The sequence below is a fragment of the Muscardinus avellanarius genome (assembly GCF_963383645.1).
Source record: "Muscardinus avellanarius genome assembly, chromosome: 2".
NCBI lineage: Eukaryota > Metazoa > Chordata > Mammalia > Rodentia > Gliridae > Muscardinus > Muscardinus avellanarius.
In genome coordinates, this window is record NC_137787.1 from 127,052,524 (window position 1) to 127,075,115 (window position 22,592).

Sequence of the window (22,592 nt, forward strand, 5' to 3'; positions counted from 1 at the left end):
CCTTTTAGAATGATGAAAACAAAAGCATTTAATCTTTTGGTGTAACACTGGACACTTCTCCCAGCTGTAGTTGCTTATTTTCCATAGTGATGGTCATGGTCCTACAAAGGGACAGGTTTGTTCTAAACAAGTAGTAACCTTAGTACATTCAGGCTCTCTCTATCTTTGTTTTTATATGTGTGGCACTGAGATGAGCCCGGGGTGCTCTACCTCTGAGCTATACCCCAGCTCTATTTTTAAATTTTAAAACAGGGTCTCGCTATGATGCTGAGGGTATCACTAAGTCACTGAAGCTGGCCTTGAACCTATGATCCTCCTGTCTCAGTCTCTCAAGTATTGAGTTAATGGATGAGACCTCACAGCTGCACTCAGAGATGTATTTAGAATATTTACCTTTTGTCAAGACCAGTGCTGGGGCCTTCGAGGCCAGGATCAGAGCCTGCCAAGGGGTTAGGCCGGTGCTGGGGCCATTGAAGCTGGGATCGAGCCTGCCGAGGGGTGAGGCTGGTGCTGAGGCCAGCGAGGCTGGGATCGGGGCTGCCGTGAGGCAAAGCCAATGTTGGGGCCTCCAAGGCCTGGATCAGAGCCTGCCAAGGGGTGAGGCCTGAGCCGGGGCCAGCATGGCCAGAATTGGAGCCTACTGTGAGGCAAGGCCGGGGCTGGGGCTTCCAAGGCCAGGACCAGAGCCTACCGAGGGGTGAGGCTGGTACCGGGGCCATTGAGGCCGGGATCGGAGCCTGACATGCGGTGAAGCCGTAGGTGGAGCCAGCAAGGCCAGGATAGGAGCTTGCCTTAAGTCAATGCTGGTGCTGGGACCTCTGAGGCTGGGATCGGAGCCTGCCATGAGGCAAGGCCAGTGCTGGAGCCAGCAAGGCCAAGATCAGTGTCTGCCGGGTGGCCAGGCTGGTGCCAGGGCCTTCAAGAATGGGATCAGAACTTGCAATGTGGCGTACACAGAGAAATATCACAAAAAATAAAAAATCAAATGCTTTACCTAATATGCAAAATCTAGGAAGAAATGGGTAATAGGAGGAGATCTAGTTGAAGAAAGGACCCTATGGAGGAGCAATTAAGGTGACCAATCAGAGGGTATGGGATGGGGAAAGATGGAAACTCTTTAAAACACATGATATAGGTAAACAAATATATCAAAGTTAATCATCAAATCAAGCATGGGATCGAGGGAGGTGGAGGGAATGGGATGGGGATTGGATAAAGGCTAATTGGATGATATGTGCTTGTATATCCTCACAAGTCTTGTATTCCATTGTAATGTTTGACTACAAAGCACCAATAAAAAATATATATATTTAAAAAAAGAATATTTACCTTATAACAGTGAATTGATGGTGTTGCCTATAAGAGATTCCAAATATAACCACAAAATGTTTAAGAAGACCTAGAAATGTCTGTAATATTAGTACTTAGGATACTGAGACAGGAGGATTATAGAGACCCTTAGCATCTTAGCAAAGCCCTGTTACAAAGAAAAAACTTTTAAAAGGGCTGTAGCCCAGAATGTAGCTCAGAGATGGAATCCCCAGTACCAAAGAAAAAGTTTGGGCCACAACAACTTTTCAGATTTAAATCTGACAGGCACACACCTCAGGGTGCTGTATCTTCAGGATGTCAGAGGGGTTGACTGTAACAAGCTGTCCTTTAGATAAAGAGCCTATTTCTATATTGAGTACCAAACTGCAGTTATCCATTCATGTCTTCTGCCTTTGAAGTAAATGAGGCTCTAATGCAGGGTCCTCCCAGCTTGGCAAAACCTCAGCTTTTCAGATTTGTCTGAAAAAAAAAAAGCTCTTATAAGTTTCAAAAGGATTTGTGTCTCATATCTCCTTAACTTCTAGCCTCCTGTTCTGCAGGTCAAATGATCTCAGTTCGTGGGATCTCTGAACAAACTCCCTGTGCTAGTGGGACAGGTATAGACAGGCTTCCTCTCTATCTGTGGGTTCCACATCTGCATTCAACCTACTATGGATTGAAAATATTTGAAAAAAGAGTTGTTTCTGTACTGAATATGCTCAGATTTCTCTTACTATTATTCCCTAAACAATATGATATAACAGCTGTTTTCTTCACATTTATATTGTATTAGGGATTATAAGTTGGTTGTCTCAAGATGATTTAAAATGTATGGAAGATGTGTGTAGATTCTTGGCAAATACAGCATACCATTTTATACAAGAAACTTGATCACCTGCAGGGCTGGAACCATACATACCTCTGCTGATGTAAAAACATGGGTGGGTTTTTGCTCTCATCTCTCTTGGGTCACTCAACCTCTATTTCAAAAAAGAGATGCTCATGTTCTTTTGGTTATCCAATCAATGCTCGTAACCACATGCAATCACACCTACATATCAGCAGTGTGTGTGTGTGTGTGTGTGTGTGTGTGTGTGTGTGTGTGTGGTGTATGTACGTATACCTGTGTGAGATTTAGAGGAGAAAGGCTCCTCTTGATTTATGTGGAGCCCCCTTTTATACAGGGGAGTCAACAGGCATCTTGGCAGTAACCAAAGTGAGTTCTTTTCCACACCCAGTTCCAGAGAAATTCTTCTGGAGGCCACTCACTAAGAGTGAGGCAATTCTAAGCAGATGGCGGCCTCAGGATTGGCCAGCAAGTGCCAGAGGCGTGGGGGCCCATCCATTTTTCATGAACTTATAATTAACGCAGTGTCTGCCTCCCGCAGGTTCAACCTTTGGGAACGAAGACCAGCCAGCTCTGAAGGCAGCTCTGCCTTCTAAGGACACGCCCAAGGGAGCCAGCCGGGTGGCCCCTCCAGCATCCTCCAGCGTGCCGACGCCCCGCAGGAGCTTACTTCCAGCACCAAAACCCACTTCCACACCTGGTGGTAAGACTTTAGCAGCAGAGTGCCCTTTTGGCTTTAATAAGAAGTCTTTTGAAAGTCCCTGTATACATCAGTTATGGGAATAAGATGACAGACAAGCTTCAAATGGCTTTTAAAATTACTTATAATACCACTGTCTTTAAGGTAGCTTCATATATGCCTATGTTTAAATTCTCACAACTGCTTCTCCCTCCTCCTCCCATCTAGTACCCTTCGAATCACAAATTTCAGAAAGCAAGAACCACAGTATTTTGAGCCGACTGGCATTTGGCTCAGGGAAGTAGGTGCTCTTGAAATCATGAGTCAGGCTGTGGTGCAAGCCCCGGACGTGCTTTCAGGAAGGAGCCACAGAACCCATGGGAGAGCTGCTGCCCCTGTTGGCTCCAGGCTCACACCTCCAAAGCCCGAGGGGACCCAGGGATCCATTGCTACTGCAGCAAGGTTGGCTCCAGGGACACCTGTGTCTGCTTAGATCCACGCCAACAGCAGGGGCCCATGCCCTGCCTGTCCAGTGCGTGACGAAGGTGACCGCACATGGGAGCTCAGTTAGGCAAAGATGAGAGGAGGAAGATGCTTGTCTGCCCACACCAACAAGGCAGCCCCAACACATCTCAAATATTGCAAACTTTGACGGAATCTGAAGCATTTCTATTGAAAGTATTTAATTTAAGGGACACTCACCCCATATGTCTGTTGTTCTATGTGTTACTTTCTTTACTTGAAGCATGTCATAAAATATTTCCACATCGATGACATGGCTCATGTGTTTCAATGGCTGCACGATGTGGTTATGCCATGACTTATTTAACCATTCCCTATGGGTGAGCATTCACTTTGTAATGAGTGTTTGCCACGATGAGCAGGGCCGTAGTGAGCGGCCTTGGATGGGCTGTGTTCTTTCCACAGGATCCATCCCCCTTGGCCAGAATCCTTTGTTTGAAGTACTGATAGGTATCTCTGTATTTCTTTCCCAAAGGTGGACATGTTTCATGTTTCTAGCCATAGCCCTTCTGGGATTAGGTGTTATCCCTTTCCAAAATTTGGTCCACTTGGAGGAGTAAGGTATTATTTCACTATTACTTTAATTTACATCTTCCTGACCACTAGGTCAGCTGAAGCCCCACTTCTGCAATAGCGCCCTTTAGTAAGGCTTCAGTTGGCTTGTCTAGTCTTGTTCTGCCTCGGGAGAGGATAAGCTTCTGAACCCAGTGACCATGTTTGTTTGGTTAGGCACAGTGTCCTGATGGCCTGCCACAGTGACTGACTGGCAGTAGATACTGCACACCTGTTTAATGGTAGAATGAAGGAATGAATGTCACATAGTATGTGAATCTTTCAGTTCCGGCTTATTAACAGTTTGATTTTGGTTTAACTAGAAAATAACAGGACAAGCCTATAGTAAGTTAAAGTATTGTTGTTGAATCAACCTTATAGACCAATGTTTCTCAAATTTTCATGTATGGATTTTCTCTAGAGCTTATAAAAACACATATTATAGGGCCCTGTCCCCAGAGCTTAGGATTCAGTATGTTTTATTGGGGGAAGACTTAAGAATTTTTAACATTTCTAACAGATTCCCAGGTGACGCCTGAGAATTTGCATTCATAACAAATTCCTGTTTTATGACATCTGGAAATCACACTTATGAATCTCACTATTATAGAAAAGTAGACCAGGGATTTGAGCAGGCAGTTCTTAGAAAACCAAATGCAAATGGATCTTAACCATATGAAAGGCTAGTCAACCCTATTCATTATAAGGAAAATGTAAAGTGAACATACAAAGGACTACAAGATTGTAACCACTATACAAAATGATTCAGAGGTTTGATAACACACTGTATTTGTGAGTCTGCCAGGAAAAACAAACATGCCTGTGTATTTCTGGGGGGAGTTTAAAATGCAACTCATTCTGTGAAAGGAAATTTGGCAGGAGAAATCATATATGCATATATGCATATAGGCCTACCCCCTATGAATCTTTCCCAAAGGTAGAATGGCAGAAATACAGGACACAAAGTGATTTATTGCAGCACTGTTTGAAGTAGCAAATGAATGAGAGCAACACAAATGCCCGTTGGTAGAGGACTGGCTGACCTGGTGTGATACATCCTCAGGGTGCAGTACTGTGCAGCTGTTGTGCAAATGGGGACATAGCTCTGTTTACTGCTAGTAAGTGATTTGCAGGAGATAGCATTAATTGATAAATGCCAGGTAGAGAAAAGTGGGTTACCTTTTATCTAAACTGTAAGGATATTTTCTATAGTAATGCACTTATATTAAGAAAAAGCAATAGGCTGGGCGGGGTGGCGCACGCTTGTAATCCCCGCGCTTGGGAGGCGGAGACAGGAGGATCGCGCAGGTTCGAAGCCAGCCGCGCTGCCTTAAGAGACCCTTTATCCAAATAAAAAATGTAAAAATAGGTCTGGGAGTGTAGTCCAGAGGTAGAAGGGCTTCCAGGAACCCCAGTACCATCGAAAAAGAAAAAAGAGAAAAATAAAAAGCAATAGAATAATAAGTTGTAAATTTTTAAAAATTACCCACAAAGAGAAAAAAAGAAGGATGGAATAGGGATAAAATCTAGTGATAATCTCTGAATACACCTTCTTTTATAAATCTGACTTTGAAGTCACATAAATATTGTACATAATTATATGTTACCATTAAATTTTAAAGGATAATAACTAAAAATATCAAAAGTAAAATCAAGCAGATGAAAATAGTTGCCTATCCTGTTAGTTGCATAAACACAAGAGAACTATTCCAAGTGACTTTTTAATAAATATTTTTCCTTTTTGTGTGTTACTGAAGATTGAACCAGGGAGCATTTCACCTCTGAACTATATCTCCAGCCCTATTTTATTTTACTTTGTATTGGTGTGTAAATGTGGAGCTAAGGATCAAACACAGGACCTTGCAGGTGTTAGACAAGCTCTCTACTGAGCTGCGTTTTTAGCCTCCCATTACCTTCAAGACCCAGTGATTTGATGTGCATCCCGAGTAATGTATATTCTAGGTTCACAAAGAATTGCAATAAACCCTTAGACTGTTTTCAGTAATTATATTACTGGTGGTAGTGTTTGTACTGTGGTTCCGCGCCTTCTGGTATTCTGAATAATTTATTCTCATGGTATAGATTATGGCATGAGTTATTATGGGATAACACATGAACTCATCTGAAATTTATCTTAAAATAATTCCCAGTTCAGTCCCCTGAAAAGTTATAATCAATAATTAATAAGCACCCCTAGCACCCAAGTTGTGATCTCTAAATATATTTCCCATTAAAGGAAGATGGGGGTCCTTGAAGAGTAGCTGTTTGTAGGCTTAGGACAGAAAATTTAGACCCCAGAATGTCTTGCCATACCAGAAAGCTAAGAATAAGCCAAAGACTAGTAGGGTTATGTCAATAGAATTTCAGAGTCAAGTGAATAAACTTCTGATGGTAATAATAAAATAAAAATCTAAAAACAGAGAGAGTTTGAATATTAATAGCATTAGTAACTACAATAAATAAATGCTCATCAAAACATATGTGCATATGTGAGGATGTAGATATGAAACACAACAAATAAATAAATAAGCAGCTAGTTATTTAAAGGGGTGCTAGGAAACAACTTTATTTTTTTTTGAAATCTGGTAAATAAAGAAAATTAACTACTTCTCTATTCAATCTTCACATCAAGACAATCAAATGGTTAATGAGGGGAAAGCTTCTCCATAAAAGAATTCCAAATAATAAAGAAGAAATGATTAAACTTCCACCTTTTGGCATCTTCTGAAGAATTGGTGTGTGAAGGCGGTGATCATCAGTTGGGAGATGCAGGCAGATGCTATGACCAGTGCTGATGGAAGAATGTGCTAATTATCTGTGGCTTAGTCTTGGGAGGAAAATGAATCTGACCTAACCATTACATTTTACTACTAATTTACTGGAAATATTGAAGAATACAGAAAATAATTTTTGTGGTATTGGGGTTCCTGGAAACCCTTCTACCTCTGGGCTACACTCCCAGACCTATTTTATATTTTTGTTTGGAAACAGGGTCTCTTAAGCCAGCAAAGCTGGCTTCAAACCTGCGCGATCCTCCTGCCTCTGCCTCCCAAGCACGGGTGTGCCACCACGCCCAGCCAGAAAATAATTTTAAATAACACCATGGGGATAGAATCAGACTCTGAAAAACTTGATAGGATAAATTTACTCAACAACAGCAACAACAAAAATGGCAAAGAATAAAAGGCAAACAAACATTTTTGTAGGGAATAAAATAGATGGAGTGGGGACCTGTGGATTCCCCAAAATAGACATATCAACCAATCCCAAAGTATGATTTAATTTGGAATCCTAATTCAAACAAAGAACACAGCAAAAAATATTTAAGATAATTGGGGAAAGATGAACATTGGCTATTTCATGATATCAAGGAATTCTTGTTGCTATTTTGAATTTAATGATAGTGTCTGTGGTTTTGTCTTTAAGCATCATAGTTTAGAAACTCATATATATAAAATGATGTGCTGTTAGCTTTCTGGTGCTGAAAAAACAGTTGGGCTAATCAATTTAAAAAGAAAGAGAGGTTACTTGGACTCACAGCTGGGGAGGTTCCAGTCCACAATGGGTCGACCCTGCTGCTTTGGGCTGTGGATGCTCAAACTGGTTCAGAGTTGATTTGTTGATGGTCCTCATCTGCCTCAGTCTTACCCACCTCCCTAGGTAGTGGAGGTTGTGGGGTTCTCAGGAAACTGAGATCTGTGAAGAGGGACCTCATTTGTTCTGTTGCCCAGCTCGGGTTAAGAAGAGGCCGCACATGTTGCCTAAAAACCCACAGAAAATGGAATTGAGTTGCCAGGGCAGGAAAAGCATAGCAGAAGGCTCACTCTAAATGTACCCCAGACTTTCTTTTCTGAGTCTGATCTAATTCTAATATATAAGGCCACCTTGCCTCTCAAACTCATTGTTGTTAAAACATAATTATTTTGGGTAGTGCTGGGGATGAAACTCAGGGGCATACTACCTCTGAGATACATCCTTATCCCTATATTCTTTTCATCTTGAAACTGGGGTTTTATTAAGTTGCAGAGGGCCTCACTATATTGCTGAGGCTCATCTTGAACCTTCAATCCTCCTGTCTCAGCCTCCCAGTACTGGAATTACAGGTGTGTGATACCACACTTGGATAAAACATAAATTTTATTACAGAATTGCACGTATTCCACAAGTTTGAGTTTCTAATTTAAATACGAACCAGTTTGGCAGTCCATTGTTTTGTCACCAAGCTAACTAAACAGCAGAAGGTAGGCAATCAGATTACCGTTAAATGCCAGATAATTGGATTTCTCAGGATATGAGGTGTTTGGGTCATTTTAATTACTTAGATAACACAGCCTTGTTGTTTTAACCCATGTTGTTGTTGGAAACTTTTTTTTTTTTTTTCAGAGCTAGGGATGGAACTCAGGGCTGTGTACATGCCGGGCAGTGCTCTACCACTGAGATACACCCCCAAGCTCCCAAACTTTCCTAAACTCTGATTCTTTGTTTATTTTCCTTGATAATTCTGAGCTAGCAATGGCTGTGCTCCAGGGTGGCAGTGTCACCACTGCGGGAGACCCAGTGTGTACCAAGGACAGGACCAGCCCTAGGAGCCCTGGCCTGTTTCCTTTAACCTAGATTTCTAGTGTAAGTTCTTTGTGGTTGCGTTTTTTTCTAGTTCACTCATTCAACAAACATCCGCTTGCTTTAAAGCACAGTTGACTTGGATGTAAGGGTAATTAGAGCACACATTAGCCTGGAGAGACTCACAAGAAGGTAAATGGATTTGTAGCCCAGTAATTAGAGTGTGAGCTAGAGGCCTACCAACCTTATTTTCTGGATTCCAGTTAATTCTTTGTTATTTTGTGATACTGGGAATGGAATTCAGGGCCATTCTACCTGCTAGCTATGCCCCCAGCTCTATTTTTTATTCTTTATTTTGAAACAGGGTCTCACAGAGTTGCAAATGGCCTCTAGCTGAGGTGGTCTGCAAACTGCGATCCTCCTGTCTCAGCCTCCCGACTGCTGGGATTACAAGCGTGCACCACCACGCCTGGCTGATTCTAGTTAATCCTAAAATACCAAAAATTCACAGTAGGATGAGTAAGGAAAAGATGACCTGGAAGTTCTTAAATTAAATTTAATAGGTTTTATCAAGAATTTACAAAGTTACTTTCTATTTATTTCTTCCATCACTTTCTAACTTATTATTTGCTTATTTTCTAATTTCAAGGGAAAAGAAAAACAAAAATAAAGACAGTTTGCAGACAAGGGCACAGAATAATTCAGACATGGGCTAAACATCCAAGACAAAAGTAATCGGCTATAGTGGTGCACAACTGTAATCCTAGTACTTGAGAGGCTGAGACAGGAGAATCACAGGTTGGAGGCCAGCCTCAGAAACTTAGAGAGACCCTCAGCCACTTAGTAAGACCCTGTCTCAAAATAAAAATAAAATGAGCTTGGAATATAGCTTGGTGATAGAATTCTCAATTCCAAAATAAAAAATAAAAATAAAAAGAAGGAAGGGAAGAAAGCAAAAATAAATAAATAAAAGGAGACAAAATGAGGCTAGGGGCTTTCTGGATTCACGGGAAAAACAGGAAACAGAGTCGGGGGAAAGAGCCTTTCATATAATCAAACGAGGAAACCTTACTTCCTAGAACAAATTTTTAAGATCTTAATTCAGTGAATTAAAAAATTAAGATGTCTTAAGTATTATTATTAAAAATTAATTTGCCTTAGTATCGTTCGATGCCGATAATCAAAAGGATGTGCAAGTGTTTTAGTACCAGGCATAAACATAACAAAATTATTTTAAGTTATTCTCTTAAATTATTTTAATGTCTTTATTGGACATTCTCTGTGTATCATGCAATGTGTTTACCACTTTATTCACTCTGTGCCTCTTAATCCTGGAGGAATCTGGGGCTTAGAAAATTAAACAGCCCTCCCTCCTTCAGAACCCCAGAGCTTCTTGGAAGCGGAGCAGCGCGCAGCCAGGTCTGTCTGTCTTGAAGACCTGAAGCCTATAGCCCTGCCCTCTGTGCCGCGGGCTTCTTTATCCTGACTCTGATGGAGGCCAGGTGATTACGTTTTGCTGAGATAGCCATGCTTAAGAAACGCATCCTGGGCATTTAGTCCTGCTCGCTAGTCACATCATTCAACTTTCCAGATCCCTTACAGGGATTCCGTGATGCGCCCATATCCCACGCTCCAGGGTTTCCAGATGCAGGCTGAGACTACAGCACCTTGCTGTACATGCTCATGGGTATAAAATGTGATCTCCTTAGCTGGGTAATTACAGGCTGTTATTCCAGTGCTGGGGAAGCTGTGACAGGAGGCTTGCTGGTCCAAGGCCAGCCTTAGTAACTTAGCAAGACCTCCAGCAACTTAGCAAGATCCTGTCTCAAAAAATTAGAAGAGCTGGGAGTGTAGCTTGGAGGTAGAATGTCCATGAGTGTATATATATATACTCATGTGTATATATATATATATATATATATATATATATAGCAATATACTATGTGTATATATAGCAATATATTATATATAATATATAATAATATATTATGACCCAATTCTGTAATATGTGTTATTTATATATAGTATATGATATTTATACATAATACATTATAATATATGATTCACTTTTATGTCTTCCTATGAGTTAATGACCACTGATTCATTGACATCAGTATGTTGACAGTGGGGGTGCTGTGGGTTTAGAGCTCGTGATCACACACACACACACACACACACACACACACACGGACCGTCCTACCCATGGCTGTGTAAATGAAAGGTCCCGTGGTTTTAGAAACAGCCTCAGTCTTTCAGGTGTTTCTTTTCTCAAAATTCTCACCAGAAGCTTTTCTGTTGCTTCTGTGTCACAGACAAAACCTCTCCCAGTGCATTGATCTGTATATTTTTACACAAAGAGTGGGGCTTCCCCCGTTGCCTTCTCTAAGTGGTTTACACTATTGTGGCAAATGGGGAACTATTTTCAGTTGAAAATAATGATTTGAAGATAGATTGCTTCCCAGTCAATCTGCCCGCTAATTCTATCTTGTTGACATGATGTAGCCTCGAAAATAGAACTTCTTTCTCCATCCAGGCTAGGGAAGGGCTTCCTATGGTTGTATAGAAAATAAAGAGCTGGTGACATATTATTTGGATTCATTCCTAACTAACAAAACAATTCCCTGGCAATCATGAAGCTGTTGATCTATGGAACACACAGATCACTTATAAAAATTCATTTTGCTTTTTAAAAGCCAGTTGTTATCTTTGAATTAAATCAACAAATTTAAGAATTGCAGGGCATGCTATAATTTCCAGAATGTAAGTCGCTAGTCAGCACCATCAAAACGTGTTTTTAGAATCCTTTGGTGTACACGTGTGCCTGACAGAACTGACTCTGGTTCCCCTGCCCTCCCTCCTCCAGACTGTGCACGCATGGCCTCCGCTTTCTGGGCACATCTTAAATGAAAAAAACTGAGAAAATGCACTGGAAATAAAAATCGCTCCGCTTTAGAAAAAGCCAGGGCAAACAACAAGGGTCACTTTGCTGCTGGAATCTTGGAGATGACATGGGACTGTTCTTACTGTATTGTATAATAAATGCTCCCTTAAGGTACGTACCTCTAAGAGCAGGTTATATTCTGTTAATAAAAGAACCATAACACCTCGCCACAGGGATGTTCCTGTGGAATCAGGAGTGTCCAGAAACATCCCAGGAATGGGGCCCAGAAGAGGCGAGTTGGAAGCCACCAGGCTGCGTGGCTCCTGTAAGGCGGATGTTGCTGCTTGTGTTGATACTAGGCCCTGAGGCTGAGTCTGAGCTGCCATCACAGCTGTGGCAGGTCTGTCATTGAAGGGCCGACAGGGGAGCTAGCCACCGTTTTGGAGGTTGGAGAGAAGATTGGGGGAGAGTAGACATGTTTAAAAAGAATATTTGCAGTAGAAAAATGAAGGCAATAAATGTGAGACTATTCCTTTGCACGAGGTCACGGAGACGGGACGATGAGCTGGAGATGATGGATGTCGTCTGTCCAGGAGGACTGCCCACTGCATCATTGAGGGGGGCCACACGAGTGGCGTCCTCCGTGGCCTGTTGGCTGTTCTGTCTGGGCAGCAGGAAGACGGCTAGTCAGTACTGTGACTCAGAAGCCGGACACCAAGTCAGCTCTCGGACCTCCCAGGGAGGGAGGACGCTGACTGGGTGCATGGGCATCCACTCATTCAACAAAGGTGTACTGGGCGAAGTTTTGAGTTGAGCACTGTGCTGGATTCAGGGTGCAGGGGTTCTTAACAAACAAGATAGACACAGTCCTTGTCTGTGGGAAGCTACCAGTGTCAAAGGAAGAGAAACATAAACTCATACTTCCACAGCTAATTATTTTATTACAGTTATGCTAAGTGCTGTGAACAGGAAATGAGCGTACAAGGAAGATAGAGGTGATACAGTGTGAGGAAGAACATCAAGTAGAAACTTAATGTTTCATACAAGTTGCCAGACAGTGACAGTGGGAGCCGCATTCCAGGCTCAGGAAAGACAAGAATTCCCTCTTGTAAAGTTGTAAAGTTGGAGGTTTCCCAGGCCTTTCTTCCCTTAAAATCCTGGACTTGGTCAGCTCCCAATAAGGTACCTTGCTAAGGTACCTTGCTAATTTGAGTGTGAACATTCTCCTCTTCTTATTCCAGCTCACCCTGGAATTAAGCTACCTTCAATCTGATGTGAACCATTTCTAAATGTGGAGGCTTTGCAAAAGTGGCACACTGAGCCAGGCGTGGTGGTGCACCCTTGTATTCTCAGCATTTGGGGGGCTGAGACAGGAGAATCGCGGTTTGTGGCCAGCCTCAGCTACTTAATGAGGCCCTTTGCAACTCAGTGCAACCCTGTATCAAAATAAAGATAAAAAAATAGAGCTGGAGGTGCAGCTTGGAGGTAGAATGCCCCTGGGTTCCATCCCCCAGTACCACACACACACACACAAAGTGACACTCTCGTTTCAACGCCAATTCTCCTTTGAGAGTTTATACAGGTATTGTCTCTAAAAGGTTACATACCTGGTGTTTTGCCCACTCCTGCCTGTCAGCCCCACAGAGCTATGGGAGCTGGTCCAGCAATAATTAATGCAAATGGTCTTTTGGAGCTGTGTTTTCCATTGTGATTTCTGACACTTATATGTTTCAGAAATCTGCCTACTGTGCTACAAATGCATTGTTATGCAAATTAGCACCAACATGTCCTCCGATCTCTTAGTAGGATGAACATGGGACTTTTCATTACGTGTCATTGTCTTCAAACTTTGCATTTCTTTCCAGACTACTCACTTTATTATATCAATAAAATAGCAAATATTAACAGTAGCATCTGGAATATTTGGAGACAGTAGACCTCACGGGGTAGAAAAATGCAATTATAGTAAGAGACAAATGTCGGTTGTCCGTTTTATAAGATAACTGGCAGAGAATAGCATATTTCCTAAGTATTGAATAATCTTCGTATCTTTCATCTTTAATCTATCAATCAACAATCGCTGGTACCAAGAGCCACTGTGGTCCCCACTTTCCGAATCAGCCATCCAGGCAGCCTCGCTGACTCGGGTGCAGTCAGCCTCCACGCCCTGCCTTTCTCAATGTATGTGGGCCTTTTACACCTCTGCTCAGGCCCCTTCCTGCCTGCGCGTTGCCTGCAGATCCAGGCCCAGGCCCTGTGCTGTGTTCGCCTGTCCCCCCAGCCATCTTCTCTCCTGTCATGCCACCTCCTTGGCCTCGCAGGTCCAAGAAGCCAAGCCCCAGTGTGCCTGTGTGACTTCCTGTCTCACACTGTGTGTTGTCCCTTAAGCTTTTCTCCTGTTCCCATTCCCAGCCACTCGCCAGCCACTTGTCAGCCATCTGATGCCCATTCAAGGTGGACAGTGCTCCCTGCATAGCCGTGACGAGGCCTTTGCTGGCCACCACCATCGTCATGAGCATGCTGTCTCCAGCTCACTGCAGCCCAGAATCTGCCCCAAGGGCTGCTTTCGGGCCCTCTTTTAAATGCTGAAGTCATGCTGGGAATACCTCTTTGCCATTTAAAAAAAAAATTTATTGGTGCATTGTAGTCATACATCTTAATGGGATAAAAGATGGTGGAGACATTTTTAAAGACAAGGAAACCATGACTTTCCTAACCTCAGAGTCACTGTGCAGCGGACCCAGGCTCAGGGACAGATCTGTCTTTCCCCAAAGCCAATTCTCTTTCTCGTGTGCCACACTCCTTTGCATATCGAAAGATTGGCTAACAAGTGGGAAATAAATCATAACTTACAACTGCTGAATATCATATTGACTGCAGACACCAGGATCTACATTATGAGAAGATCAATCAGAATTTGTCTTACAAAGGAAGCCATATAAATATAAATATTTGTAATGTGCTTAGTGTAGAAGACAAACCCATTATGATGTGACTAGGATTGTCCCCGTGTCCCATAAAGAAATGCAGTTTTCCAGATCCACGTGTTTTCACGGTTCTCTATAGCTCTAATAGCTCAGTTATCACGGTGAATATCGCACATCAGTGAGCGATCCTGAAATACAGAATCCCCGGCCTAGAATAGCTCTGACTATCGAACAGTCTACACACCAGGGGAGAGGTGTGGAATGAGTAAGTGAGGAAACCCCGGACACTCTGTGCGTGCAACTGGAAGGAATGTGGGAGCCGCTGCTGCGTGTCCGGACAGGGATAATGGGATAAATAGCGGGCATCCTGATATGGTAGGTCCTTAATGAGCAACTGCAATAGTAATGGTCAGCACTTATTGAGTACCTACTGTATGCCCAACATCTCAGTCCATCCTCACTTATATGCCAGTGGTCAGTTACTTTATCTTATAGGTTGGGAAATGCAGATGAGAGAGATCAGCTAGTTTTGTCAGGGTTGCAAAACTAGGTTGCAGAGTTGGATTTAGGCTCAGGCATCTGACTGCAGAGCTGGTGCTGGCACCCAGCATCCTTTCCTAGGGCAGGGTGATTCTGACAGTGATGGTCATCAACACACACCGAAGTCACCAGCAGAGGGACATGCAGTTCTTTTGTGTCCATGACCTGGTAGAAACCGACACAGTATAAAACCTTCTTTATTTCTAATTGCCTATATCTTTTTGCTTTTTTTTTTAACATATTTCTGTTTCCATATGACTGTTTTAAAGAGTGGAACAAATTTATTAATAAGCCGCAGTGAATTGTTAGTTTCTATCATGTAGACATTGAATAGCAGAGGAAACAGGGAGTGAGCTTTGAAATTAGACCCAGGTTCTGGTCATGGTTTATCACAAATAGCTATATGACCTTGAATTAATTACTTAGCGCCTCTGACCCCCAGATTCCTCATTAGAGGAAGGAGAGCAACGCCAACCTCATTTAGTAGTGATTGAATGTACAAGCACAGTACTTAAAATCTATACGTTCTGTCTTTGTCCATTAGGGCTGCTGTAATAAAATACCATTGGGTAAGAAGCTTAAAAACAACTCACATTTCTTTCTCATAATTATGGAAGCTGGGAAGTTCAAAATCAAGGCATTGGAAGACTGTGTATCTTGTGATGCACACCTATAATTCCAGCACTTTGGAGGCTGAAACAGGATGATCACAAGTTCAAGGCCGAGGCCAGCCTCAATAATTTAGCAAGCCTCTCAGCAACTTGGCAAGACCACTGTTTCAAGATAATAAAAAAAAGTAAGAGAGCTGGGGGTGTACCTCAGAGGTAGAATTCCCCTAGGTTCAATCCCCAGTACCACAAAAAATAAAAGGAGTCTGTTTTGTCGTTTGTCATAGATGGTGCCTTCTGGCTGTGTCCTCAAATGCAGGAGTGAATGCAGTTGCCTGGGCCCATTTATTAAAGGCCTAATCTGACCTATCACTTCCCAAAGGCTCCACCCCTTAATACCACCATACTGAAGATTAGAGCTCAGCATAAGAATTGTTCAAAGGAGGGAGAAGGGAGGACTAATATTCAGATTATGTCAGCTTCTTAGCAAAGATTTATTAATTAATAGTGTTAGTAGGTACCATTTTTTTGCATGTGTAATGCCTGGCATTGTGCTAAGGACTTTTAATGCACTCTCATTTTTTTTCTTACAAATCTATGGGGTAGCTACTGTTATATCACCCATTTACACAGGAGAAGACAAAGTTCAGAGCATTTAAGTAACCTACCTGACGTCAGTAAGTGGGGACACAGTAGAGCTGAGAGTCTGGTCCCTAAACCACATGCTAAACAGCATCCCCATTTTACCTATTTCCACCTCCAGCTTGAAAATAATTGATATTTAGAACCACTACTTCTATTTCATAGTGGCCTCTATTTCAATCGTGAGTTATCACTTAAATAGTTATGTTAGTGGCTTGTTTACTCTTGAAAATGTGGCAGATGAATATTATCATTAGTTGATCATAACATATCAAGTTTTAAAGAAGGCTGCAAGAGTATACTGCAACTCTTACTGCAAACTTTTTTTTTAAAAAAAAAAAGGGAGAGACATGCCAGGCATGGTAGCACACACTTGTAATCCCAGTACTTGGGAGGCTGAGACAGGAGAATCTGGGTTTGTGGCCAGCCTCAGCTAATTAGTGAGGCCCTCTGCAACTTAGTGAGACCCTATTTCAAAAATAAAAAATTGGGCTGGGGTGTAGCTCAGAGGTAGAATGCCCCTGGGTTCAACCCCGTGTCATAGAAAAAAATTAATGTGAAGTATACACCTATCAAAAGAGCAACAGCTTAACATCTGAGCTTCTGTGTGTTTGAAGATGGGGCAAATGAGGAGCTCTTAAACAATACTGGTGGAAAATGGGGAGCCGGGAACAGACACTTTGGAAAATAATGTGTAATTATCTGCTAAAGTTTGATATGTGTGGTAAAAAGAGACTTCTGCTTAAAGGTATATGAGGAATTCATGCACTTGTGCACCAGGAGACAAGTGTGAGTCTTCTCAAGGCAACATTGTTCAGAATTGCTAAATACAATTAGTGGAAGCAGCTGCAACTTCCCTACGGTGGTGGAATGCATGAATACACTGTGATGTGTGCAATGTTGGACCCTTATTTAGCAGAGTGAACTAGAGCTACAGGCTAAAAACTATGAACCTAATGTTTTGTAAAAATGGCAAAACCATAGTATTCATATAGTGCAGTTTCACTTATACAGCATTTATGATCTTAAGGACATGGTGTAAGTGAGTAGTAAAACTCCCTTAGCAACAAATGATGTCTAAAAACAGCTTGGCAGTGGTCTCATTGGGTGGGAAAGGAGAGGTTGAACAGGAGGATGCTGTGGCTGCCAGTAAAGTTTCAATAGTCCATGCCTTCACCTGGTAGCAATATCAGGGGTATTGGATTTGTAGTTACTTGCTAAACTATACAGTTGAGTTCTAAGTATCATATTTCACAATAAAAGTATTAAAACTAAGTCTTAAAAAAGCATTTAAAATGATATTGGTATTAAGTATATTAACTGTATTTTATACATTAATTACACAAAATATAAATGTATTTATATTAAATATAGGCATTTAAATTGTACTATAATATCTCACTGAGAACCCCCATGAATACATATAATATGGTCTAACACAATGCATTCCAGTGGGTTGACAGTGGTTATGGATGGGTACGCTGTGATGTAGATAAAGAAAAAGCATAAATTTTTTACTTTTCTCCAAAAAAAAGTGTCCTTTTATGAGACAAATATAACTTTATGTAAATATTTATGTACCTTTGATGTTTGGCCCTTGATCTGTCATGTTAGCCAGATAAGTTAAACTTAAAGCAGTAGCAGGTAAAAAAAAATTAAGTGCTGTTTATTGTGTATTTTTATGAGTCATTATTTCCATTCATTGACAACTTACATCACAGTTTCCTAGTTATTTAAAAAAGCAGATGTGGTGGTGCGTGTTTGTAAACTTGGGAAGCTGAGACAGAAGGATTTCAAGTTCTCGGCCAGCCTCAGCTACTTAGTGAGGCACTTCACAACTTAGTGAGACCCTGTTTCAAAATAAATAATAAAATAGGGCTGAGGGTATAATTCAGAGACAGAATGCCCCTGGGTTCCATCCCCAGTATCCCCCCCCCCCAAAAAAAGGCTGGATATGGTGTTGCATGCCTGTAATACCAGTATTTAGGAGGCCAAGACAGGAGGATCACAGGTTTAAGGCCAGCCTCAGCAACTTAGCAGGACTCTCAATCATAGTAAGACCCTGTTTCAAAATGAAAAATATAGGATCTGGGTTCATGGATAGCCTCAGCTACTTAGTGAGGCCCTTTGCAACTAAGTGAGACCCTTTTTAAAAATAAAGAATAAAAAATAGGGCTGGGGCATAGCTTGGAGGTAAAATGCCCCTGTGTTTCAACACCAATACTACAAAGGAAGGAAGGAAGGAAGGAAGGAAGGAAGGAAGGAAGGAAGGAAGGAAGGAAGGAAGGAAGGAAGGAAGGAAGGGCTAGGAGTATAGCTCAGAGGTAGAATGCCCTGGGTTCAATTTCCAATACTGCACATAAACACAAAGCAAAAAATATAGTGCAGAATATTAAATCAAACAGTAGTGTTATTGAGCCTTACACTGAATTTCCCAGGAGCTCAGACACATCGGAGGGAAACTGAGTGAGAATATTTGCCTCGTTCTGGCTACCTTGGACATCATCAAGGGCCAGAGATCATCAGAGTAGACAGAAGAAATAAGCCCTCGTGTTCCATCTCCATCCCCTCCCAAGTGCTAGCCCCTTACATCCTGGACCTTTGCACATGCCCCTTCCCTGGGGAGCCCTCTCCTTCTTGGTTAGTTTTCTACAGACTTCACACCTCAGCTCAACCATTACCTCCTTCAGCAAAGTCCCACCAGGTTCCTACTCTGAGCTCCCAACGAGAGAAATCTTCACCCAGACCTTGGAGCTGGGCTCTCACTGCGTTGTCTGTCTTCATTTGCTTATGTATGCTGCTACTTAGTGACCTTCTGGAGTCAAAGACTCTGTCTCTTCCCTTTGGGAACTCCAACAGCTGGTTCCATACCAAGTTCAGTGGAGCCACCAGAGAGGATACAAGGAATGAGGGGAGGGAGGAGTCCTAGGATCTTTCAGGAAAAGAATAGTTCAGGAAATAAAAACCAAGGATCCAGCCTTGAAATAAAGCCACAGGATGGCAACAAGAAGGCTGATTTAATTCTGAGTAGACTGTGTTTGGGGGTTTTAATTTATATGGGGAAAATGTGAGCTCTGGAAAGCAGAAATTTATTATGCTATTGAATTAATTTGAAAGTGAAATTATTGAGAGGAATGAGACAAATAATCTAGACTGTTTCTTTCCTTTCAGCTCACTTAACTAAAACTGCCAAGATGAATAAAGCCCAAATATCTATCCCTGTGGTTTCAAAAATACAAAGCAATTTCTCCACCACCGCTTATGCATGCATGTTCTCTTAGTCCCTAAAGAATCAGCAGCATCCTGAATCCCCAAGAGAGCTGGAGCATTGTCTTCCACAAATCCATCCTGCCCGGAGCTTTGATCATTTGGTTTCAAGTGAATAGTGTGATTTCTCATTGCTTATTTAAGACAGGCCTGCTTATTATGAGGGAGGAGACAGAGACTGGACAAGAGACGTGAAGGAGAAAAGAAGAGGTGTCAGAACAGTCAGGAATTTACTTAATCTCTAGGATGATTTCATTCCACAGAGGAAAAATGTAATAAGTAATAATAATTAACTTGTTTGTTTACAAATATGTTATTGAACAGACAGCTCTTGTGGAATGTATTGTGTAACGGTGATTATGGACCGGAAAAAACGCAGTTAACCCATGGAGTAATATCTTTGTACCCAGAGCTTAGTGGCAGCTCCCAGAGCTCTAGGCTGAGGCCTGCAGGGTAAGAGTCAACTTGGGAGGCTGCCGCAGAGTTCTGCAAGAGCAGGGACCCCAGCCTGAGTTAGGAAGCTACATGGACTATGAAACAAGTAGACTAGATGTAGGAGTTTTGCAAGATGTATATTTCATAAGATCTGCCACTCTACTGAGTGTAAAGAAATGAGAAAGAGGATCCAGGCATGGTGGCACAGACTTGTAATCCCAGTACTGTGTGAGACAGGAGGACCACAGGTTCCAGGCCAGCCTCAGCAACATAGACCCTCAGCAACTTAGCAAGACCCTGTTTCAAAATAAAAAATAAAATGAGCTGGAGGTGTAGCTTGGAAGTAGAATGTCGCTGTTCAATCCCCAGGACCAACAAAAATAAATAAAGAAATTAGAGAGAGGGTGGAGAGGAGGAAGATCACCATTTCTGGTTTAGGGGGAAAGGCACGCTTGCTGCAGTAGGGAAGATAAGAGTGAGATGTGTTCGGAGACAGCGAGTTCAAGTTCGGGCATAATGAGTGTGACTGCGGGCACAGGAGATGTCTAAGAGAAAAAGGCAAATACAGGCTGGAGCATAAATATTGGGATTTCCATAAAATAGAACAGAGAAACCAGAGGAGAGGGAGTTAGCCAAGCAACATTTCAAGAAAATGTTAGGCGAGTGCTTTACCCCTGGGCTACATCCCCACTCATGTACGAAGATACTTTGAACCAAGGAAGGTGTGACATAACTTACCTCCCAGGGAGCATTCTCCAGAAACCCAAGAAAAATCTGCCCTACCAAAGTAAGAAAACATGCCCAGAAAGAGGAAGACAGAGGAGTCTAGAAAGCAGAAACCCAATACAGGAAAAAGGCAAAGGAATTTTCCATAATGATGAAAAGGATTCCAATATGATAGCCATGCAGCTGACCTAGAAATAACTAGTCTAGAATTGAAATGTAGAATCGATATCTCAGGAATAAAAGCTTTAAAAAAAAAACAAAATGATAGCTGGGCACGGCAGTGCACACCTGTAATCCCAGACTGAGACATGAGGATTGCAGGTTCAAGACCAGCCTCAGAAACTCATCAAGACTCTCAGCATCTTAGTGGCCAGCCTCAGCTACTTAATGAGGCCATTTGCAACTCAGTGAGACCCTGTTTCAAAAAAAAAGAATAAAAAATAGGGGCTGGGGGTGTAGCTCAGAGGTAGAATGTCCCTGGGTTCCATCCTCAGTACCGAAAAAAAAAAAAGAAAGAAAGAACAGTATATACATGCTTCTTAGGTCTACAGAGGGGAAAAAAAGCTCAGAAGGTTAAACATGTGAGTATGGAGGCCTGTCGAGAGATTGGACAAGATCCTGATTGGGAGTTTGAGACAGGAGGATTGCAGTTTTGAAACCAGACTCAGCATCTTAGCAAGACCCTCAGAAACTTAGCAAGACTCTATTTCAAAACAAAAAAGTATGACTGGGGATGTAGCTCAGTAGTCGAACATCCCTGAGTTCAATCCCCGGTACCATTAAATAAAAGTTTCAGGTTTAGGGAATTTTGAATTTTGGATTAGGGAATACTCAACCTGTCCCAATAATAAAACTAACAGAGGCTTGACAGGGAATAAAATGCAATATGATACATAGATGTAAATTCTTCCTGGTACCTGGAATTTATAAACATTTATGATATATAAACTCCATGAAAATGTGACTTCCTTAACAGCTCATGTTCTTGTCTATCATTAGAACTGTCTGGTGGATCCTTGGTGTGTAATAATTAATGAATATACGAATTTATTGGAGGGAGGGGATTATAAAGGTTTCACAGACATATATACATATATTACAAAAATTTCTTCTATCCTTATCTTTTCATAATTAATTCAGAATTATTTTTTGTTTTATCCTGTAAATAGTTAGGGCTCTCTCTCTCTCTCTCTCTCTCTCTCTCTCTCTCTCTCTCTCTCTCTCTCGGTACTGGGGATGGAACTCAGGGGCCTTCTACCTCTGGGCTACACTCCCAGACCTATTTTATATATAGATTTTTATTTGGAAACAGGGTCTCTTAAGCCAGCTGCGACTGGCTTTGAACCTCCTGTCTCAGCCTCCCAAACATGGGGATTACAAGCATGTGCCACCATGCCAGGCATTAGGTCTCTTTTATAAGTTTAATTTTTGTAGGCCTCTATTTGAGGACAAAGATCTCCCTTATTTTCCTTTATATTCCCAGCTATAGTGTCTTCTGTCGTGCAGGTAATAAATAGTTGTTCAAATGAACCTTTGATGGGTTAAAATCCACTCTCTTTTCCAGTATAGCCACCTTTGTTCACCTTGTCCCACTCATTAACACTGTTCTCCCTTAAGATCAGATATTCCTTGTGGTGATTTAAAAAATACTACTGGCAACCAAAAACCTAGCTCTTTCTCTTCTGATCCTTATGCCTAATATCCATTCATTCATCTTCTCTCTCTCTCTCTCTCTCTCTCTCTCTCTCTCTCTCTCTCTCTCTCTCTCTCTCTCTCTCTCTCTCCTCTCTCTCTCTCTCTGTCTCTCTCTCCCTCTCCCTCTCCCTCTCCCTCTCTCCCTCTCCCTCTCTCTCTCTCTGTCTCTGTCTCTCTCTCCCTCTCTCCCCCCTCTGTCTGTCTGTCATATCTCACCTAGGTTTTGCTTTTCATTGATATATTCTTATTCAGATGTTTCCTTTCTGCCTTCTATCCAGTCCCTATAAATCTTAGCTCCATTCAATCATCGGATCAGTGGCTTGAGAATCAGCCTTTCCTGATGGAGCAAGTTCCTTTTCTCCTCCCCCCCTCCAGTCACACCGGCGCGGGGCTGACCACT

The 22,592-nt window shown here is 42.0% G+C and overlaps 1 protein-coding gene across 3 annotated transcripts in view; it reads left to right on the forward strand.

The window, feature by feature from the left end:
• Positions 1 to 22,592, forward strand: part of MTUS2 (microtubule associated scaffold protein 2) — a gene marked incomplete at both ends in the record, with an annotated part of 419,292 nt that overhangs the window by 234,742 nt on the left and 161,958 nt on the right. For all 3 annotated transcript variants that reach the window (XM_080688795.1, XM_080688796.1, XM_080688797.1), the window contains one exon: positions 2,700 to 2,861. In XM_080688795.1, coding sequence (XP_080544921.1) covers positions 2,700 to 2,861 — 162 coding nt within the window. The remainder of the gene's footprint in view (positions 1 to 2,699; positions 2,862 to 22,592) is intronic.